The sequence below is a fragment of the Spermophilus citellus genome (assembly GCF_964194105.1).
Source record: "Spermophilus citellus genome assembly, chromosome: 1".
Lineage (NCBI taxonomy): Eukaryota > Metazoa > Chordata > Mammalia > Rodentia > Sciuridae > Spermophilus > Spermophilus citellus.
In genome coordinates, this window is record NC_138182.1 from 116426492 (window position 1) to 116447218 (window position 20727).

General features: G+C 40.6%; 1 protein-coding gene across 1 annotated transcript; it reads left to right on the forward strand.

The window, feature by feature from the left end:
* Positions 1-5945: 5945 nt before the first annotated feature.
* On the forward strand, positions 5946-6884 carry LOC308655737 (olfactory receptor 2L13-like; the record flags this gene model as incomplete). Its single annotated transcript, XM_081305947.1, has 1 exon — positions 5946-6884. One exon carries the CDS (start codon positions 5946-5948, stop codon positions 6882-6884), a length of 939 nt encoding a protein of 312 aa, XP_081162073.1.
* Between the last annotated feature and the right edge of the window lie 13843 nt (positions 6885-20727).

Sequence of the window (20727 nt, forward strand, 5' to 3'; positions counted from 1 at the left end):
GGACCATGCACAAGGTCAAGAGCTTTGTGATTTCAGTATAAAGATGACAGCTAAAGGGGGGAGCAGTGAACATAAATATGTTCTGAGAATTCCTTTCTGCTCAGTGGCAGGCCCTAGTTGCTTAGCCTGGAAGACTGAGGACGCACTGGTGTATAAACCTTTTTGAAAAACTCAATAAATGTAAGCAGGGCATCCTTTAATTATAAACTTACTTCTCTCCAAATACAAACTCATGAGTTTCAAATGAGATGAGACAAAATGATATTATTTAGCTGAGCTGTTGAACTGTGGTAGCTTTAACTAATGGAGACCTTGTGGAGATGTGGTTTTCCTTTCAAAAGAAAACACTTTCTACTGTACAAAGAGTAAGTCATTACATGACAGACTGGGAAAGTTAAGGGTAAACATAAAAGTAAAACGAGGTGCTGGGTATGGTGGTGCATGCCTTAATTCCAGTGGCTCTGGAGACTGATGCAAGAGGATCACAAGTTTAAAGCAAGCCTCAGCAATTTAGCAAGGCCCTAAGCAATTCAGCCAGAAATTGTCTCAAAATAAAAATGAAAAGGGATGGGGATGAAATTAGTGGTTAAGCACTGTGTTCAATGCCAGGCACCAAATAAAGAAAAAAAAGTAAAATGAGGTGATATGAACTTTCAAAATTCCACATTGTGCTTTTCTCCAGGGTTGTGACCTTAATTGAGATAATGCATTTCTCTGGGTCTGAGTCTCCTCCAAATTTGAGGTATGGAAGGAAGAGGGGAGTTGCATACAGCCTTCATGACCCGCTATATGCTGGACACACAAAACTCTCTTACTCCTTTCTCCACAGCTCTCACCTGAGGTTGCTGGGATTGAGTTAGCAGAGGCTCAACTCTTTGCTCATTGGTCTTGGGATGAGTGTCCGTAATACTTTTAAAAATGTGCAGTACTTGTAAACTTTGCAACATAAATTTGGGTTTCTACAGTTGCTTCACTTACCTCTGTTAGGACCTGTCAAATGCAGGGTTTTTTAACTACAGAATTGAACAACATGCCTGGAAGGATGATTAAGAGAGACACTGATCTGTAGCCACAGAAACAATATTCTTCAAGTTATAAAGTTACTAAAAGGTGGTGTTTTATGTAAAGCTGGAGCATAAAAATAAATCCCATCTTTGATGAAGACTTGTTGGTCACCAATGAAAAAAGACCCTCAGGACAAACTCCATTGTCCCAGATTATAACACCTTCAAATACAAGATGTAGGACACTGAAAGTAAATATTCTTATCAATTACCTGACAACAGAAAAGTTTTCAACTTTGGAAAAAAAATAATTATTGCAGTAATTATCATTAAACAATTTTATGACACTGAATTACATAGCAGAGAATCTAATTGTTAACAAAGGTCTCCCTTCAAAATGAATGGCCCATTGAGATAAAAATTTACAGCAGACTGTGTGTTCAGAGCTTGACATTGCAAGGGCTGCTGGGTCCTTTCTTCCTCTGCAATTATATCTGGACTAAACAAAGAAGAAAGTACCTTCATTTCTAAGGGTGTGCATGGTAAGCACTAATTTATAAAATGATCTGGTGAGATTTTGGTAATTTGGTCTATATCACTAATTTACTCCTAAGATTATTATTTGGTTCTGTCAATTAGCAGACATACTGAAAGGACAATAAGCAATAGCCCCTGAGCCAGGGGACACACAGAGGAGTCAATAGGTCCCCACCCTCTCCCTAAGCAGTACACAGCTATGCTGATATGCTCAGGCCTCAGAGTTCCCTTGCTTGCTTGACTACCTTTTCTAAACCCAGGTTAGCCCCAGGTGTCCTCATTGCCCTCCACCAGTCTCTGTCACAGGCTCCTCCTCTCACCTCTCTTATCATTCAGAGCCTGCTGAGTAAGCTCCAGAAGGGCCCTGCCCCCAGGCCACATCCACTGGCCTCTCACCAGTCTAGAGCAGAGTCTGAGTCCTCACTCCTCCCTAAACCCTTGCCTAGGGCCTGAACTTCCAGAGCCTTCTTATCTTTGCTGCTGCCCTGATGACTCAGGAAGGCTCTCTCCAGGGCTGGTCCTGCTCCTCAGTCTGTGCAGAGTGGTCTAGGAACTGAGGGCTCTAATAGCACCTCTTTGGAGTGGCTTCCTCAATGCTATTGCCCAGCTGTCCCTCTGTCCTTATTCCCTGATTGATTTCTTTTACCCTTAGGAATGGTTGTGTGATCAGAGAGCATGTGTGAGCTGCTGCTCTATTGTCTGTCACCCACTAAATATTAAATCCAGACAGTGGAATCTTCTGTATTTTATCTATTAGGGCAAGTCAATACCCAGCAGCACTGGCACAAAATGGAAGGAGTGAACACGTTTAAGGAATGAGTTTCTCATGAAGATCATTGTCTGGTGTTTTCTCATTTTCACTGAAGTTGAGTGTTTTGTTTCCAAAAGTTTTTAGAAGAAGAGCTGTCTGTGATCCCATCTCTCCCACATGCCCAACACATCCATTTATCTGTCCAGTTCCCCAAACATGTTTTTACTCCTAATATTTGTCAATTAGAAAGCTCTAAAATCCTTTTCATTTTTTATTAGATGTCCTTTTCCAAAATGTTACTTGTGTTTAGTGGTTACATGAAGCCCAAAATTTTGTTACTAAGTGTAAATTGTGACAACAAGCTATTAATTACTGTTGTTTTCTGTTGAAAAGATGATATCCAAAATGATAAAACTTTATATCTGAGACAGGATGCAACCTTTCAGATGGATGTGTACAAAACTGTAAAGCAGCATATCTCATACCAAGGCTACCTGTGGTAGGTATTATAAACTATCATAATCAAGTTCATACAAATGTGGGAAAATAAATGAAAGGCGAAATTCATTACAAGAAATGAGAAGACCTAAAGAGAAAAAGAGGGGGTATTAAAGTTGAGTTACAAATATAAACATTATATTTGAGTTGTACTATAAATTTAAATGAATAAAGACTTGAAATTTTATCAGTTTGAGAATGGTGTACCAAAATATTAACAATGGCAATCAACTTTAAAATATTTGAGTTAACTAATATTTCAGAAACATTAGAGAAATTAGGGTATAGTGGAATTTAGACTACCTGACCCTAACTACTTGGTTAGCATCTGGGATCTGACGATTACTAGTGATCTGAACTTTTGTAAATTAATCTTTCTGTGCCTCTGTTGTTTCACCTATAAAATAGTGATATTTTAACACTTCTTAGGGTTGTTGTCAGAATTAAATAAGTCAATAAGTAAAAAGTACTTGCATAAAAACATAAATACTAATAAGAATTGCATAAAAAGTATAAAACATTTATCTAGGAGGGGAAAGTTACTCATTTTTCCCTCTTATTGGTTTCTTTACCTTTTCTCTCTTTTTAATGATGAACATCTAATTTTTGTTGCTTTACTTATGTAATTAAATCTGAAGAGAATAATTGAAAATACATATAAGCTATAAATATTGAATGTGCCACATTTAAAATTCTTTCCTATTTGATCCACATAGCAACAGATTCCCCCTTTGCCTGCCCCTTATGGAAACCAAACTTCAGAACTGGAAGAGGAAATAAGCATTCTGTCTAAGGTCCATGTGCTTTTACCTGTCTGAATTATAGAATTAAGCATGATCATATAGAGACGTACTAGGTGGATCATATAGGACACACAAAACCTTCACAGTTTAAAAACAATGCTCTGGATGGTGATCTACAGCATCTGAAAGAGCAGCACAGCACCTAGAATAAGACCCTGGTTTACTTAGCTGCAATAATGGCAGTGGGGAGGAAAGAGCAGGAACTGAAGATTTGAAAAGGCAAGGTCACTGAGTACATAGTGTCAAGCACACAGAAAATTTCTGAGTCACACACTCCATGAGTTTGGTAAACAGTCAGTGTTAAGCTGAGGTGGTAACAATGCAGGGATCCTGGCTTCCTCAGGGGTCCTACTGAGTAGTTGTTCCGTGTGCCTGAATGCTGGAGTGTTGACCCCATGTTTTCTTCTGGTGGTGCATAGTCCTGAGGAATGTTCCTGCCCAGAAGTGTCTAGGAAGGACTTTCTTGGTTGTTTAATTTGTATTGGTTCACATACAAGAAACCTTGGATTTCAAGTTGAGATGGTTACCATAGAGAACTGGGGCAGGAACTATAAATATTCAATTAGCATATCAAAATCAATTGAATAGTTTTTAATATATTTGTTGGCCATTTCTATTTCTGTTTTTGAGAAGGTCTGTTTAATTCATTTGCCCACTTATTAATTGAGCTGTTTGACGTTGTCTAAAACATTTTCTTCATTCTTTATATATTCTAGACACTAATCCTTTGGCAGAAGAGTACATCACAAAGGTTTTCTCCCATCTCCTAGATTCTCTCGTCACATTCCTTGTTGATTTTTTTGCTCTGAAGAAAGGTTTTAATTTGATGGCATGCCTTTATGAAATCTGGACATTATTTGTTGAGCTTTAAGGGTCCTATTGAGTAGTTATTGCCTGTGTCTGTTTGCTGGTGTGTTGACCCCATGTTTTCTTCTAGGAGTTTAAGTTTCTGGTCTTATTCTTATGCTTAGGTCTCTTTTGTGTTGAACTTTAGGCTGTGTGAAGGGTAAAGTTCTTGTTTCATTTTTCTACATATGTATAATCAGTTTTCCTATTGCAAATTTTTGAAAAAAAAAAACCCTATCCTTTCTCCACTGTGTTTTTGGAATCTTTGTCAGGGATCAGATGAGAATAGGTGTCTGTCTTTGTCTCTGTGTTTTCTAATGTGTATCAGTAACAATAGAAAAATGCAAATCAAAACTACACTGAGATTTATCTTATACCACTCTGAATGACAGTCATCAAGAACACAAATAATAATAAACCCTAGAGAAGATGTGGAGAAAAAGAAACACTTTTACACTGTTGACATTATAAATTAGTTAACCATAATGAAAATCAGTATCAATGTTTCTCAAAAGACTAGGCATGGAACCAACCCATATGACTCAGCCCTGCCACTCTTCAGTATTTCAATGGAAGAATTAAATTCATCATATGGTAGTGACACATGCATACCCATGTTTATGGCAGGATGAATCACAATATGCAAACTAAGGAACCAATGATGGTGTCCTTCTATGGATGAATGGATAAAAAAAAATATGGTGCGGCTAGTGATGTGGCTCAAGCAGTAGCACGCTCACCTGGCATGCACGGGGTGCTGGGTTCAATCCACAGCACACATAAAAATAAAATAAAGATGTTGTGTCCACTGAAAACTAAAAAATTAGAATTAAAAATCTCTCTCTCTCTCTCTCTCTCTCTCTCTCTCTCTCTCTCTCTCTCTCTCAAAAAAAGAAAAATAAAATATGGTACACACAAGATGTATTTTTATTTAGCTAGGAAGAATAAATAACTTTTGCCAATTGAAGGAAAATAGATGAAACAGGAATCCACTATGTTAAGTGAAAGAAGGAAAACTGAGAAGTTAAAAATCATGTTTTCTCTCCTGTGTGGAAGCCAGAGAAGAAAAAGAAAAAGAAAGCCAGGGGAATGGGAATTTCATGAAAACCACAGGGAGATCAGTAGAGGAAAGGGATGGAGGGGTAAAGGCAGAGAGGAAAGAGGGAAATACTAGGGAGTGATGTCAGCCATATTATATGGCTATATTATGTGCATATATAATATGTTACTAAAAATACAATCATTATTTACAAGTATAATGTACCAATTAAAAATGGGAAAAGATATAAAAAAATATGAGCTACTACTACACATTAGTTATCTGAATTACACAGATACTTGTATTTAAAAATCCAATGAGCAAAGCTGTGATGTTTTAGGATTACCAATTCATTCTAAATAAACAGTAGTAAATATAATTTCTTTTATTCTCCTGTTATTTTGTCATGTTCATTGCTTAATTTTGTTTTTATTTTCATTTTTAAAAAGTTAAAGCAGTGCATTTTCATGGAGAAATGGAACCAAACTTCAAATGATTTTACTTTGCTGGGGTTGTTTCCTCAAAACCAAACTGGCCTACTTCTCTTGCTCCTGATCCTCTCTGTGTTTGTTCTCGCCTGTTTGGGGAACTCAGGGATGACTGCCCTCATCTTTTTGGACCCACGGCTCCACACCCCCATGTACTTTCTCCTTAGCCAGCTCTCCCTCATGGACCTGATGTACATCTCCTCTACGGTCCCCAAGATGGCCATCAACTTCCTCTCTGGCCAGAAGAGCATCTCCTTCCTGGGCTGCGGTGTGCAAAGCTTCTTCTTCCTGACCATGGCGGGCTCAGAAGGTTTAATACTGGCCTCCATGGCCTATGACTGCTTTGTGGCCATCTGCAACCCCCTCCACTACCCCATCCGTATGAGTAAAAGGTTGTGTGGGAAAATGATCCTGGGGTCCTGGACACTGGGCTCCATCAACTCCATGGCACACACTGTCTATGCCCTTCATCTTCCTTACTGCAGGTCCAGGGCCATCAATCATTTCTTCTGTGATGTTCCTGCCATGTTGCCACTGGCCTGTGTAGATACCTGGGTCTATGAGTACATGGTGTTTGTGAGCACAAGCCTGTTTCTCCTTGTTCCTTTCCTTGGCATCAATGCCTCCTATGGACGGGTCCTTTTTGCTGTCTTCCACATGCGCTCAAAAGAGGGAAGAAAAAAGGCCTTCACCACATGCTCAGCACATTTAACTGTGGTGACATTTTACTACACACCTTTTGTCTACACTTACCTCCGTCCCAGGAGTCTCCGCTCCCCAGCAGAGGATAAGATCCTTGCAGTCTTCTATACCATCCTCACCCCCATGCTCAATCCCATCATCTACAGCCTAAGAAAGAAAGAGGTCCTGGGGGCCATGAGAAGAGTGTGTGGGATGTTCTCCCCCAGGAAGAAGTGAGCACGGTTGTCCCTGCTTCTCTGCATGGCTTCTCTCCATGCAGACTGAAAAAATCTAGAGCACTGCTGACCTATAGATGTATAATGTAATCTACATCTGTAATTTGATTTCTAGTGACACTTTTGTCAGTAAAATTAATTTAACTAATATATTGATCACTATAAACAAACATAATAATAATTAATGCCTTTAATGGAAAACATTAAATTCCATATTAACAATGGAATTTAATTCCATATTAACAATGGATATTAATCACATTTTATTTTGTGCCATTATAAGTTATCATATACCTTATATGTTCTTCTATACTAAAGTAATAATGTTCATACAGATGTTGATATGTTATCACATATAAATGCTTTGAATGAAATTACTATTGTCTGTATACTTTGTTTTTCTTCCATTTTGTCAATGTGTCTAATTCTTACTTATAGCCCCCAAGCCCTAGCAACTTGGACTATAAACCCTTCAAGTGTCCCACAAACACATGGGGCCAGTGTCTCCAAAATTACAGGACTTCTGGGAGACTCAAAATCCTCTCCTTCAGAGAACTGGATGGGATCAGATGTATTAACACCTCACCAGCCATAAGCACATCCCTGAGACAAACTAGTTTTTTCAAGATCAGGCCATTCCCTGCCAGATGGCCTGGATCCTCCCTTATCACAGAAGCTATCCCAACTCAGTTACCCTGGCAACCAAACACAAAGACCACCAAAAAGATAATTTGCTGATGTCTTCAAAGGGTGCTAAAACAAGTAAGGTGGCAGAAAACTGAGGCACATTCAGGGACCCAATGTCCTCTGTGAGCACCACCCCATCTCTGGAGGAGGTCCATGCACACTTCCTATGCTGTCAGTAAAATGTCAGAAGGTGGACTTGGGCAGGACTCTGGAAATTTCCCTGGTACTAAGTAAAACTGGAAGGCAGAAAGGCAGGTTGTCCCACTCCTGTCTGAGAGAACCCTCTCTCTTCCTTGAGACTGTCCCTTTTCTCTTTCCTATCCCTTATAATACAATCATGACTGCTACTTTGAGCACCCTGTCTAAAATCTTTTGGACTTGATGGCAAAAATTGGGGCTTGAAGGGGGCTTCCTAGGGCCCCAGTTTTCCTGATGATCCCTGCTCTGAAACACTTAAGAGTTAGGCAAACCACGATTGTTACCTGCCTGGTCCTGGCCAGCCTTGGTGGTCTCACTGAATTTCTGCCCCAACCTAATCTTGTCTAGAGGGCAGGCTGATGGAGGCCAGAGTCCCTCTTCAGGGGCTGATGAACTTGTTGACAGAGTGACCACCAGACCATCTCAGAAATCATCAATATAACCCACATGAATATTTTCACTTTTAGAGGTCTGCCCACTCATGTCTTTTACCCTACTTTGATTAGGCAAAGGGGAAAGAGGGCACATAGGGAAGGAAAAATGGTGGATGGACATTAATACCCTAGGTACATGTATGACTGTACATATGGTGTGACGCTACATTGTGCATAATCAGAGAAATGAGAAGTTGTGCTGCACTTGTGTACAATGAATCAAATGCATTCTGCTGTCATATGCCTCATTTAAAAAAAAAAATTTAAAAAATCACCACCCTATTTCAGGTGGGGGGGTTAACTTGGGAGTTTATCTCTGCTTATCCTCTTGGCAAAAGTAAAAATCTCCTTGGCTGCTCATTTGGCACTTGGTCTTGTTTTGGCTTCCAAAATTGCAAGAAGGGAAAATGACCTTTGAGGACAAAAACTGGTGATGCTTTGTTCTTTCAGGAGCATATTTAGAAGCAGTAAGTTTGGACATCCCCAGCTGCCTGGGGACAAAAAGCATGGAGTCTACTCAGAGCACCACTGAGCTCTTTCTAAACTAAGGAGGGTTCCCAGGAGTCCAGGGAGCTCTGCCCCATTCCCAGGAACCTCACCCTGGACTGGCTCAGCTCTAGCAGGTCTCCTGGGTTTCATTTTGGGGAGAGTCTCACAGGAAGCCCCCTGTACCTCACTTACTCTCAGCCTAGCCACACCCTTAATCTTTTACACCTGTGTTCCCTGAAGCCCAGGAAGCCCATCCAAGGAGCTCTGATTTGCTTCCACTTAAACCCACAATGGGGCTGGTACTTTGTGGTGTGAAGAGGAGGAAATGAGAAGAGGGCTGGGGACAGGAATAGACCAAGGAGGTCTGGGAAGGCACAGGGCTGGGAAGGGCTGTGGTGGCAGAGGAGCCTGTGCCATCTTCTCACACCTCATTTCCCTGGTCTTTTGATGTTGTCTTGGCTCTTCCATAGAGGTGTCTGCCCTCAGGGCAAAGGTGACCTGCTCCTAGGTCCTCAAACTGTGACCTGATTTCCAGGAGTGAATGTCACCTGGGGGATGAGGGAAGTGCAGACCCTCAGCCCTCCCAGGATCCCTGAATCAGAGTGTGCCTCCCAGCTCTCAGGGGATCTGTGTGCTCCGTAAGTGGAGGAGTCCTGGGGAGAGTCTCCACCTGTCAAAGGCTAAAGGACTTTTTCACTTTGAAAGTTTGCTGTGCAGTAGGAACCTCAGGGATTGGAGTCAGAGAGGCCCTGAGTAAATCCTGCTTCTCTTCTCCTGAACAAATCTCCTGATGCAACCTCCACATCTCAAGCATCAAGTGGGTACAGTGGGAAGGATGCCAGTCACACTGGCCTCTCACAGGCACAGAGGTGAGATGAACTGGGAGCACCAGGTGGGAACCTGGCAAACACCAGGTGCTTCTCACAAGCACAATTAAAACACAACCGCAAAATCATCATGCTTCAAGATGTAAATGATTCAAAATCAATGTCACATGTGAAAATCTTGGTGAATACAGAATCAAACCAGATATCAGGGACAATGACCATGTTTGAGGAAGGAGGTGTTACAGGCATGGAGTCTTCAGAGAGACTGAAACACAGCAGAAATTCCCTTCAAACCCTTATTCTTGATCAAGTCAGAAAGGTTTCAGACATGTTACAGTAACAGGCATGCCTCTACTGAAGGGATAGGAAAAAGGGGAAGGGGACACTTTCAAGGGAGAGAGTAAGTCCACTCAGAGAGGTGATGAACAGTGTACCACTCCTGCACTCCAGTTTTATTGAGGTCCTACAGCGAAGTTTTCAGTAAGACCAGCTCATGTCTGCCTCTTGATTTTTGACTGACAATAGGGTGACATCAGAACACTGTCATTGCAACCCTATGTTACCTTTGCCCCTGCTGACCCATTCTAGTTGGACTCTTAACTATATATTCTTACAGGTTTACTATTAGGAGGAATTAACCTTATCTTTCAGAATCTGGTCTGGAAAAAGAGGGTCATGAACGTTACTCCCATTAATGTTCATTACTACTTGAATATCTATGCAGATAGCAGGTAGTTTGCTGAGGAATGTGATGTATCCTGTCATCTTAGGCCAGGCACAGCTGCAGGAAAATTGATTTATGAAAAAGAAAGCATGTGGGGTCAGCAGTGGGCCCATTTTATAGTTATTCTCTTAACCTTGTGTTCCTACAATCCTTATCCATCTGTCTGGTGACAAAGGTCATAAAAAGACATGATTTTATGTAAGCCTGTTGGAGAATATGAGAAGAGAAAATGCCAAACCCCACTGAACTTAGCATTTGATACCATCCAGAAAGAGACCGTGGTTCACACCTAGAGCCCTGATACATCTGAGATTCTAGATAAAATGCTGAGAGCACTATTGCGAATTAAAAACACACAACAGAAGCAGGACTCATAGTGGAGCTGCTTCCAGCGTGGCCCTGGTATGAGTTGGTGGGGTCAGGTCTGGGCATCTAGGGTACTGATGACAGACCCTGAGCTGTTCTCTCATAGAACTCAAAATGCTGACCTTAAACAGACTTCCAGAAGGCCAGCAATGCAAGGGTGCTGAGACCTGCAGGCTGAAACCTCCTCTGCTCCACAGCTCAAAGACCAGTAGTAGTCCCACTGCAGCTGCTTCAGGCTGGATACATTACATTCCTCAGGCCCTCACTCTTTGCCCCCATCTCGGTTTCCCAGCAGCAGCCTTCTCAGTGCCCCCTTCACCTCCTTGTTTCTGAGGGTGTAGATCAGGGGATTCAGGAAGGGGGTGACGATGTTGGAGAAGAGGGTGAGGAACTAGCCCTGGTCCTGGGAGGACCTGCTTCCTGGCTGCACGTACATGTAGATGATGTTCCCGTAGAACAGGGAGACCATGTTGAGGTGGGAGCCACAGATGTTGAAGATTCTGTGTCTTCCTGAGGACGACTGGATTCTGAATACAGCCCTGACGATGTGACCATAGGACATCAAGATGAAGACCAGGGGAGACAGCATGATGCCCATGGCCAGGACAAAAATAGTACCTTTGATAGCCACCTTGCTTATTCAGGGCATGAAGACCAGAGAGGGCATCTTACACAGGAAGTGGTCCAACTTGTTGTGCCAGCAGCGAGGTAATCATAGGGCAACTGGAGACATGACCAAGAAATTGGCCACCCCACAGCCCCAGGCTCCGGTCACCAAGCCCAGGCAGAGTCTGGAATTCATGATCACCATGTAGTGCAGAGACTTGCAGATGGCCACAGACCTTTCATAGGCCATGATCGCTTGCAATAAACAGGCCACCCAGGCCCAGGAACAGGAAGAGCTGGACAACACAGCCCACCTAGCTGATGGTCTTATCACAGCCACTCAGATTTTTGAGCAGCTGGGGGATGGAGCTGGTGGTGAATCTGAGGTCTAGGAAGGACAGGTGGGTGAGAAAGAAGTACATGGGCATGTGAAGCTAAGGGTCCAGCTGAGACACCAGAATGATGCTGTTGTTGCCCACCAGGGTCAGCAGGTAGGCTACCAGAAAGACCATAAAGAGGATCCTCTCCAGGGGAGAGTGTCAGAAAATCCCAAGAGAATGAAGGAGCCCTGGCTGCTTCTGTTTTCCAGTCTATCTCTACTGCACCTGAGGAGAGGTGTCAACTCCAGTAGTGGCAATGGCTGATGCTGGGGAGTATGGACTCCTTGTCAGGCATAAATGAGCACAGTGCAGATTTATTTACTCACTTACCCCCTAAACAGTGGTGTGGAGGTTCTGCTATGATGATGATGATGATGATGATTATTATTATTATTATCCTCATCTTACAGAAAAGGAAACTGACACACCTATGTATTAAGTAAATGTCACATGTAGATTGTCAGAGCTGGTCTGCACTCAGGGAATATGGCTGATATCTTAATCTTTATCCACCCTGGTGCTCTGTCATTCCAGAGAGGCAAGACACACAACTGCCAAGCTCCAACCTTTGCTTCTTCCAGAACCACAAGTTCCTGAGCTCCTGTCCAAACTTCAGAGGAACAAAAGATCATCTCAAAGAACCACCTGGTAGGATTTAGGAAATACCATATGCAGCTGATTCTTGAACATCATGGGTACATGGGTACATTCATACAAAAATATTTTGTACTAAATGTATTGTTAACATGTTTGGATACTTGAAAGATTTTGATAAACTCGAAGACCAAACAATGAATATTTAAATATTTGAGTGTCACAGGTTTCATTCAGTATTACTGTGTTTTTGAACACAGCAGGTGGATTGCAAGTTCCAAGCCAGTCTCAGCAATTTAGCAAGGCCCTCAGCATCTTAAAGAGACCTATTTCAAAATTAAAAGAAAAAAGAAGGGCTGGGGATGTGGCTCAAGTGGTTAAGTACCCCAGGGATCAATCCCCAGTACCAATAAAAATGTCAGGAACAACAGAAACAAACAATGGGTCTCTGATTCCCTAAAATCTAAGTACTTAGTGTGCCTCTAACAGGGCACATTAGTTTTAAAATCCAATGTCTCACAAGCAGCCCTGTGCATACTGTCACTATGATCTATCCTTTGTAATCTATCTGCTTGGCCAATTCCATGAGCCACCAGCCACATGCCAAGCTCCTTCCTGGAGGTGACTCACCATCCAATTTAATGTTCACATTCCACAAACCCATGCAATGGGCTGTCTTGAGGTCCCTTGTCCTGAAAGTCCTGGAGTTCTTCAGCACATCTAGCTGAGGTTTGACCAAGTGACAATTTCTATTAATTCTGCCTCATGGCTGTTAGGCACTATTAATGTATACACATTCACCCTGCTTCTTCTGTGTCTGAAGATTTTATGGGCCACCAGTGTTCTTTGTTTTTGTATCAGGGGGGATTGATTACTTGTTTTTCTTTCAATTAAGAACCCTGGGTGTTGCAATCATATTGTAAATGTCAGTTTAACTGTGTCTAGGAAGTACTTCAGAAAGTAAGGATAGTGACCCTAGAGCTGGCTGAAAAGTAAAATTGTTTTATGATTGTTCAGAGTTTTGAAAAAGGAAGAGAATGACTCAGTTTAAGGCCCAAATATCAAACTAGCCTTCAACTTATGGGAACTTGCATATCTGTGTTCACAAAAATGTCTTAAATTATCAGTATTCAGAGACTGATACAATATATGCTTGTAAAAGTAATTGCTGTTTTACCCACTAGATTTAAAACCAAGAAAAAAATACTGAATAACTTTGATGTAGATTTTTTAAGTCAATTGTTGCTACATTCCATGTTATCACAATGCTGAAGCACAATTGTGAATGAGAAAGAAAGAAAATATTCATTTCTTTTTCCTCATATCAAACTTTGCTATCTTAAGATGTAAAAGACTATAGTGCACGTGGTGAGCATTAAAAATAATCTGAATAGATAACATGTGCTGTGAAGTTTGCATCTAACATTGGGAGGGGAAAAATGAATGAGAGGCAGTGTAAACTATTGACTGCAGGTTAACAACTGGGATAAAAAATGACCACAATGATGCATGTTGAATACGGGACCAGGATAGTGATGTGTTGATGATTTGATCAGTCTCCCTGAGCTGCATCATCATACAACATTCAAGACCATATGGAGTAGATCCTGGGAAAAAACATAACAGATTGCAGGTGTCTCCTCTTTCTATACTCATTCTCCAAATGTCAGGGATTTGAGGGGGAAAAGAGCCTTTTGGGTGCATTTGCATGGTTGTGGATACAACTTTCTTATTCTTCTGATCCCAAGGACCTACTAGGTGAAGGATTTCGGAAAATCATTTCTGATGGCCTTGATCTTCTTCATATTACTGATAGAAAAAGAGATACTGGCATGAAAATTACATCATCTCTGACTTTCATTGGAAAGTCAGTATGGAAACCATTAAAACTAAAACAAAAAACTAATATGGACAGATGAGTCTCCAACAAAAATTTTTATATGGGAATAAAGAATAGGGTTGCAGGATGGGGTTATAGCTCAGTGGAAGAGCACTTGCCAAGCATGTGTGAGGCACTCACTGGGTTTGACTCGCAGCACCACATATAAATAAACACAGTCCATCAACAACTACAAAATATTTTTTAAAAGAAAGAAAGAAAGAAAGAAAGAAAGAAAGAAAGAAAGAAAGAAAGAAAGAAAGAAAGAAAGAAAGAAAGAATAGAGTTGTTGTGCAGAATCCTGGTGAAAAGACTAAGTTGATGCTAGTATATGGAGCACACAGCAAAGGTTAAGAGGTTTATTTTTGTTTTAGTCTGTTTTGTGTTGCCATGACCAAAAGAACTACTATCAACAACACAGAGCAGGGAAAGTTTATTTGGAACTCATGGTTGTATAGACCTGAGTCTATACACAGTCAACTTGATTCTTCTGACTCCAGGGTCAGGAAGAACATCATGGGGGAAAGGCTTGGTGGAAGAAAGCTGCTGCCCTCATGCTAGGGCCAAGAAGCAAAGAGAGGGACCTCCACTCATCAGAGAAAAACACAAACACAAAAGGCAACAGCAGGAACATACTTTCTTCAGTCACATTCTACCATCTTTCATTACCAACTAGTTAATCCAAATCAGTGCATTAATCCATTGATCAGGTCACACGTTTCATAATTTGATCATTTCACCTCTGAAAATTCTTGCGTTGTTTCACACATGAACTTTTGGTAGATACCAAAAGCATCTTCACTCAGTTTTGGAGCCAAAGAGATTCTGGTTTGGCACTACAAGCTATTTTGTGGCTCCTCCCACTTAATGGATTGCCCAGTGCACATGACTTTTATCTTCACTTGGCTAGGAGACTGATCTTGGAGCTCCAGAGTTGGGCGTGACCCATTTGGAACTGGACAGCTCATCTCCTACCTTAATTGCTAAGAACATTCTGTAGAAAGCTTTTGAAGTTCCCCCATAGAAATAAAGCAATCACAAGCTCTTGTTCTCTTTCCAGTGTGGAAGCTGGACCCCTAACGTCAAAGAGGTGTCCTGCCTTCGCCTTCTAAAATTACTTTCTGTGTCGTGTGTGTGTGTGTGTGTGTGTGTGTGTTTAATTATTATTATTTTTTTTTTTTTGCTGCCTTCTTTTCTTAGCTTTATGTAGCAGCCAGCCTGTTTCATACAGAGGAAACTGGATTGCTATCGTCTGTACTGGACTTAGGAGACAACACCCCATATCAAACCTTAAGAATTTTGAAGGAGAATCTGCACAAGTCACTAAGGAACCTGGAAAGCACTTCAAGATGGGTCCAGCAGCTACTGCGCAAAGGTAATCTTAATGTCATGGCTGGCAGTTCCATCAAAGATGCTAAGAACAAAACATACAGTCAGGACAAGATAGCAGGCTGATTCTGTGACCTACTAGGGCAATTCCTGAAACAGTTGTGTGTGACCTTACTGTTTTCCTTCTGGCATCTCAGATCTACCTTAAATGGGTAATTACAAGAGTTCAATTTGCATGCTCAGTTTTAGTGATATCACTATTGATATTACAGGGCACAGTGCTGACATTTGCTTTCAAACAAACTAAGTTCAGAGAAATGCACAAGTTCCCCCAAGGAAATGGTGTGTCAAAGAGTGGACCAGGCTCCTGTTTGCCTCCATCATTCACAGCCTGAAATGAAGACAGGGCCTGCATTCAGCACCACTGCTTAATTCCGTATTCTCCAGGTCCTTTCCAGGGACAGTAACTAACAAGAAAAGCAGAGATTGGACCTTAGTGCATTCACACTGTGATGCCAAGATACCTTAAGGTGGGAAGCATATAAGAATGTAAATCTATTTGTACAGATTCAATGCCTGCATCCTGGTTAATCATGGTGTCCTCACATGGTGAAGGGTGAACAAGCTCACTAGGAGGTCTTTTGCAAAGGTACCAGTTCTATTCATGAGTCCCTACATTCATGACCTGATAGGCACCTCCCACAGGTCCTGCCTCTTAGTGCCATCAACACAGGGTTAGGATCTTGATATAGAAGTTTTAGAGGGGACAGACATTCCCACCATAGCACATTCCCATCAATTTCCATATCTGAGTGCTGTCCTTCCTAGGGCTGTCTTAGGACATAAGACCTGTGTATATACACAGTGTCCCCCATTCAGAAAGGGTCTGTGAGAGCATCAGTGCTGTGCTGTGCCACATCGGATTGTTCATCATTTCATCTCTGAGCATGTATGAAAGCTGAGGGGCTGAGCTGGTGACAGCATTAGCACAGAGTTCAGTTCAGCAGCAGGGCTCACACATTTTCTCTATGTGCAGAGATATTAGTTTGTCCTCTGATATTGTACAAACACACTTCTTGGACAAGATCATGGTTCCTCTGTAACCAAGGGAGCCAAAGGGCTGTACTGGGTTCAGATAAAGTAGTTATGGTGGCAGCAGCAGATTTAACAGAGGAACACGGCCCAGGAGAAAAGAGAAGCTCTGTTGGCAGTGGCACTAGCCATGGTGAGAGGCTGGTTTTCTCTTCTGTTCCAGAACCCTGCCCTGAGGGATCTACAACACACTTACTGTCTGATTTGAAAGACAGGCAGGAAGTTCTTGGGAACTTAGGTATTATGCTTCACTAGGAAACTATAACTAAATAGAAGTGTACACCTGATCATTGCAAGAACACCGAGCAGAAACACCTAGCAGGAACGTATTAGAGTTCAGCAAGTTTGAATTCTAAGGATTGGAGTACTCTTACTACGAAATGAATACCCATTAATTGAGATACAAAAACGAAATTTAAATTTTATGAAAAGATTATAGGAATGAAAAGTAAAAAATCTTGGGGATCAAAATGCTATTTTATTATAAAGAGCCAGATAAACCAATTATTAAGAGTAAGGAAAAAATTAAGTGTACTTTGTACTACAAGATGTACAATACATAACTAGGCTGAGCATGCACACATTGTATTTTTGCATAATTTCCACAACTTTGAAAAATGTTAGAATCTTTTTTTAAATATTTTTTTTTAGTTGTCAATGGACCTTTATTTAATTTATTTATATGTGGTGCTGAGGATCAAACCCAGTGCCTCATACATCTAAGCAAGTGCTCTACCACTGAGCCACAACCCCAGCCCAGTGAGAATCTTTTGAATGCTGTTGATGAAGTTTTAATTTAGGTCAAAGAGCATACCTTAGTGGTAGAGAGATTGCTTCATAGGTGCATGTCTCAGGTTTGGATACTGGACACTGCCAAAAATCAATTTTTGTGGTGTGTGTGAGTGTGTGTGTGTGTTTCTTATTTTTGAAGCCTAAACCCTTAATGATATGAATTTCACTTTTAGCAAGAGTTAAATATTTTATTAGAACATAAATTACTTCTTAAGATTTGTGAAATTTAGCATAATAAAAGTTTTTTGCACTTATTCATCAGAAATTTATACCAAACCTTTTACAACTGTAAATATTCAGCAAAACTTTAGTTAAATGAGCTGAAAATTATTAAGATCATCTTCAAAGATCTGCTAAGAATGACTGAAATTCTTGGTGCATAAATGCTGACTTTCTCTAACTCATTTCAATAAATGTATGAGATGTGGCAAGTAGAAAGTAAAGAAAGCCTCATTTGACAGGCATTAGGGGATGCATGAGTAGTAGTGGCCATGTGGGATATAAGTGGATTGTGTGTCAAGCTAGGGGGGATGGTGGGAGGGCCTCTGTATTTTTACCTCCAGTCATCAGACTAAACCCTGGCCTGTACATCTTCTGGTTCACCTCCCCTCCACTCTTTGCCTCTATTGGTACCTCTCAGTCCTCACTGATATTCACACTCTTAGGATTCAGCCCCCACAAGGAAGCATTAATTTGACACGTGATACCTAAAGACTTAAAAATTCCTAATGAGTTCTTTGATGAATCCTGTAATAATTTCCCTAACTTAAAAAAAAGTGCTAATGATTAAATTTATACAATGAGGGGAAGAAAATACAAAGCTTACATTTTTTGATTAGCTTCATTATTTAGCAGAATTACTTTTTCTGTTTTGGATGGGCATAAATAATAAATTGAAAAATAATAAAATTGTTATGTTGAATGCCAATCCAGATAGTCAATCTCCAATTGTATTTCAACAAGACCAAGAAAAAAAATCTCATTGATAGTAAATTAGCAGAAAATAAACACATTCATAATTAGTGGAAAATACATCATTACAAAGTCTTATTTCAAATTACACATATTTATAACACAATTTGTACAGATGATCAGTTCATTTATATTCTAGATTTTTTTAGTCTCTACACTCTAGGTATAAAATAATATTTTCAGTTACTACACATTGCTGAGTGGACTTTCAGACAAGTCCTGGGGAACAAGGCAGAAGGTTTATCTACATAACACAGAACAGATCCTCTGAGTCCATCTGCTCAGGGCCCCACCACCTCCTTGTTTCTCAGGCTGTAGAAGATGGAGTTGAGCACTGGGGTGAGGGTGGTGTTGAAGATAGCCAGAACCTTGTCCTCTGGTGGAGACCAGAGGGATCTTGGCTGTGGGTAAGTGTAAGCAAAGCATATATAGTAGAAAGTCACCACAGTGAGGTGGGTGCTACAGGGGGAGTAAGCCTTCTATTTCCCTACCCTGAGTGCATAAAGCAGAGAGCAAGGAGAACTTGACCACAGAAGGAAGTAACTCCAATTAATGCAATCATGAGGAAAGGGTAGTGCTCACAAACACTGTGTACTCATGGACCCAAATTTTCATTTAAGCCAGAGCCAAAATGGTGGGGATATCGCAGAAGCAATGATTGATGGCCTTGGATTAACAGTAAAATATATGGAGTGCATATGTGATATAAGCACAGAAGTTGATGAAGCCCTTTATAAATACCCAGTATTGCTAGGCATAGTGGCAAACACCTGTAATCGCAGCAGCTAAGGAGGCTGAGAAAGGAGGATCACAAGTTAAAAGCCAGCCTAAGCATAAGCAAGGTGCTAAGCAACTCAGTGAGACCCTACCTTTAAATAAAATTCATAATAGGGCTAGGGATGTGGTTCAGTGGCTAAGTGCACCTAAGTTCAATATCGGGTACAAAACAAAACAAAACATTATCACCAGTACAGGTAATAGGTATTTTGTTGTTGTTATGCAGATGGGCTAGAGAGGAAAACAAATTCCACTTATATATCACAGGCCACAGATATCAGAAATAGTGTTTCTCCACCTATTAAAGTAAGAAAGGAGAAACAATGAATTCCACATTCCATGAAATAGGAAAGCAGAAGTCATCTTAGGGACACTTGTGGAGATGTAACTTAGATTAATGAGAAACAGCCAACTAAGCAGGAAATAGATATCGAGAAGGATGAGAAGGATCATGGATAGGTTGTCAATTAGAACAATCAAGATGATGAGAACAATGAAAATATACAGAAAAGACCAAATTTTTTTGGGGGGGGGTGTTACAGAATATTGAACCCAGGGGTACTCAACCAGTGAGGAGCATCCCCAGACCTTTTAATTTTTATTTTTGTCAAGGTCTCACTCAGTTGCTTAGAGCTTCACTAAGTTGATGAGGTTGTCTGAATTTGCCATCCTTCTGCCTCATCCTCTTGGGTCAGTGGAATTATAGGCATGTGACAATGTTTCTGCAAGACCTACTCTTGACAATGGAAACAACCCCAACAAGATGAAATCAGTTGACACTTGCTCATAATTTGCCACAGAGCTTTAATATTGCTCATTCTGCAGTGACACACAAGAATCAGTATGTTGAGTAGTGACTATTAGATCAATTTGGAAAATTCCTTTTTGAATCAGGCTGTGTGTTATTCATTAAATTTGTACATTAAATTTGTACATCTTAAATGAAGAACCAGTTTTATGTATTTACCAAAAAGAAGTTTCATATTCTTCCTTAGAAATTAATATTTTCTGAGAAATATTATGACAAAAATGTTTTGTAAGAAACTTGAAGATGTACAGAAAATAACATTTGTTAAAATATCAGTAGGATACAAATTTCTTATATCAATAAACCCACTCACAAGTTATTATATTTGTGTTTTTCCCAGAAATATAGGCATAGAAAATTCATGTAATGCATCCAGTAGAGGTCCATATTACAAAATATTTTAAAATCCTCAGAGCATGATTTATTTCTTCCATATTTATATTTGTAAGACTTATTTCCAAACTTCCAGTATTCTAATATTTGCTGTAAGGAAATATGATTTTACCTTCTTGAGTGGTCCTTGCACAACACTTCCAGGTCCAGCATTTGTTCAGTCAGGGATCATCAACTTTTTTCCTCTGTTCTGAAATCTATCCTGAAATCTTATTGCCAAATACCTCACATACAAAGTCACAGTAATTCATCATACTCTGGATTTTCAGTGTTCACCTCCAGCAAGTCTCCTTTGGGTGTTCATTTAATCTCAAGAGTGCTACAGAATGTCAGTCCCTAACCTTATGCCAATGTTCTCTGCAGCTTCCCAGCTGTACCCAAACTCTTACCAAAAAGCATTTGTGTTATGTCTCTGTGCTTCTGTGACACTTATGTACCACATACATGGCTTTATGGGCCCTTCAACAAAAAGAAATTAGATAGAAGACCTGCCAGTT